The sequence below is a fragment of the Montipora capricornis genome, chromosome 10 (assembly GCF_036669925.1).
Source record: "Montipora capricornis isolate CH-2021 chromosome 10, ASM3666992v2, whole genome shotgun sequence".
Taxonomy (NCBI): domain Eukaryota; kingdom Metazoa; phylum Cnidaria; class Anthozoa; order Scleractinia; family Acroporidae; genus Montipora; species Montipora capricornis.
Window position 1 is genome coordinate 44258764 of NC_090892.1, and position 2500 is coordinate 44261263.

A 2500-nucleotide genomic window follows, 5' to 3' on the forward strand; every position below is an offset into this window, starting at 1 on the left:
GCAGTCCTGTACTGTGGTCGTCAATGCATAGCACTGCGTGGCGACAAGGAAGACCTGAGCACCGACGGAAATAAATCTGGGAACGTTGGCAACTTTTTGGCAGCCCTACAGATGATTGCCAACCACGATGAAATCCTGAAGCAACATCTTTACAGTACTGGCCTGAGTACAAGAAATGTCAAATATACGTCACCTTCTATTCAAAATCAGGTGATCGAGATAATTGGACAAGATATCATTTTAAGCAAATTGGTGAAAGAAATCAAAGCTGCCAAGTTTTACAGTATTATGGCTGACGAGGTAACCAGCCACAATAAAGAGGAACTTGCTCTATGTGCCCGCTTTGTTGACGACAGTAACGAGGTCAGGGAAGAGTTCCTCGCGTTTCTCCATCTTCCAAGGATAACTGGTAAAGTCATAGCAGATAAAATTACCCCCACCCTTCATGATATGGGCCTGGAGATTGCAAACATCAGGGGACAGGGATACGACGGAGCTGCCAATATGTCCAGTGACAATGTGGGGGTGCAGCGCCGGATAAGGGAACAATCGCCAAACGCTGTGTATGTTCACTGTAGTGGTCACTGCTTGAATCTAGTGATTTCACATAGCTGTGCACTGCGGAACATCAGGAATGCCCTCGACAAACTGAAGCAGTGCAGCTTGTATTTTCTTGGCAGTCTAAAGCGTGAAGGTAAGCCAAGTTACTTTTATGGTTATGTTATATATTTTTAAAACTATTTGTATAAACTTGCTATACGTATTGTAAAAACAATCCACTAAAAACGTTTCATTGACAGGTCTTCTACAGTCCATCATAACAAAGGAGTTGCCAGAGTCTACAAGACGCAAGGGCCTGATAGACATGTGCAGAAAAAGATGGGCAGCACGACATACTGTGTACACACACTTCTACCAGGCTCACCTCTACATCATCACCGCCCTGGAAAACATTGCGTATGGTGCAAATCGGGAGTTATGTGGCGAGGATTATCAAGATGCTGTGTGGGATCCGAAGAGCAAGGGTGACGCCATAGCGATGTTGGTGAGTCTAACGTCTTTCGACTTTATAGTATCATTCCTTGTGTTGTACGAGTTCTTGTCCCACATGTCAGGCATAACAGTGAAACTACAGGGCCAATCAGTTGACATAATCAAGGCATATCAGGAGGTACTGGAAATAGTTTTATACAATAACATTTATTTTTTAAGTACCGTTCTAGAGATGTATCACAACTAATGGATTCAAATACAAAAGTACATACGTGGCAAGACCAGTAATATAAAAACACGCCAAGACCGTCACATTTTAGGACAGAGACATCATTATGGAAAATATAAAAATGAAATATATAAAAAAAATTATGTTTTGTAGATCGCAGATGTTAAAAAGACTTATGAAGTCATTGCCTCGAAGATGGAGGAAAAGTTTGCGCATATTTATCAGCACGCCGTCAGAGTGGCTTCTGCTCTAAATGTTCAGCCTTCTATGCCAAGAGCTGTGGGGCGCCAGAGCAATCGTGAGAACGCCCCAGCTACCAATCCTGAGGAGTATTATTGAAGGAACGTGGCTATGCCACTAATTAACCACATCAACGTCCAACTGGATGGGCAGTTTTCTGGTAATGAGTTGAAAAGTAAAACTGTTGTCTCTGAAAGTAAAATTTTACACATTGCTGTTCAGGTTTTTGTGGTAAAAGGAGCAATAACATTAACGTTTCTTTTTTTAAGTCTTTAATTCATGTCGGATTTAAAGGGTGTCAATTGTTATTCTTTTCCTATAAACAGATTTGTCTATACTGGCATCTAGTCTTCTTGGTCTGGTGCCTTCAGTCCTGTGTAAGAGAGATCTTCCGAACGTGGATGACCTCATCGAGGCATACAAAGATGATCTTCCGTCCACTGAGTTATTAGACCAAGAACTGCTTCGCTGGAAGATCAGGTAGAAATGTATTCTTAGTACGTGCAATACTTAATTTGTACTGGTGTACAATTCGTAATCATATTTGTTTCTTAATTTAGATACAGCTCAAAACCAAACGAGGAGAGACCCAGCACCGCTGCGAAAGCCTTGAAGGAGTGCGATGAAGACATGTATCCCAATCTTTACGTCCTGCTAAAGATTTGCTGTACCATCCCAGCCACTAGCTGTGAATGCGAACGAAGCGCAAGTGCTCTTAGATGGCTACACACTTTTAACAGAGCCAGTATGACACAAGAGAGGCTCTCTTCTCTGGCCCTTATGCACATCCACTATCTGACAGACATTGATCTGGACATAGTAGTTGATCTGTTTGCCAAGATGCACCCAAGGAGGCTTGAGCTTGGCACACTTCTGAAAGATCGTGATGATCAGCAGCCAGCCGAGTGAACAATACGGATTTACAACTTTATTTCTATTTTTGTTATTTTTAAATAGTGACGTTGTTATTCTCTACATTGTAAAATACATACGTAAAGCATTCTCTTTGCCAAAAAAAAACAATTTTGAAGTTCAAAA

The 2500-nt window shown here is 41.6% G+C and overlaps 1 protein-coding gene and 1 pseudogene across 1 annotated transcript in view; both read left to right on the forward strand.

Annotated features, from left to right (window-relative positions):
* LOC138020899 (zinc finger MYM-type protein 1-like) overlaps positions 1-1240 on the forward strand; it is a 2061-nt gene extending 821 nt beyond the window's left edge. The window contains exons 2-3 of the mRNA XM_068867797.1: positions 1-694; positions 801-1240. The exon at positions 1-694 is cut by the window's left edge and continues 596 nt beyond it. Coding sequence (XP_068723898.1) covers positions 1-694; positions 801-1240 — 1134 coding nt within the window. The remainder of the gene's footprint in view (positions 695-800) is intronic.
* Positions 1241-1417: 177 nt separating this feature from the next.
* Positions 1418-2271, forward strand: LOC138021979 (52 kDa repressor of the inhibitor of the protein kinase-like; annotated as a pseudogene).
* Positions 2272-2500: the final 229 nt, after the last annotated feature.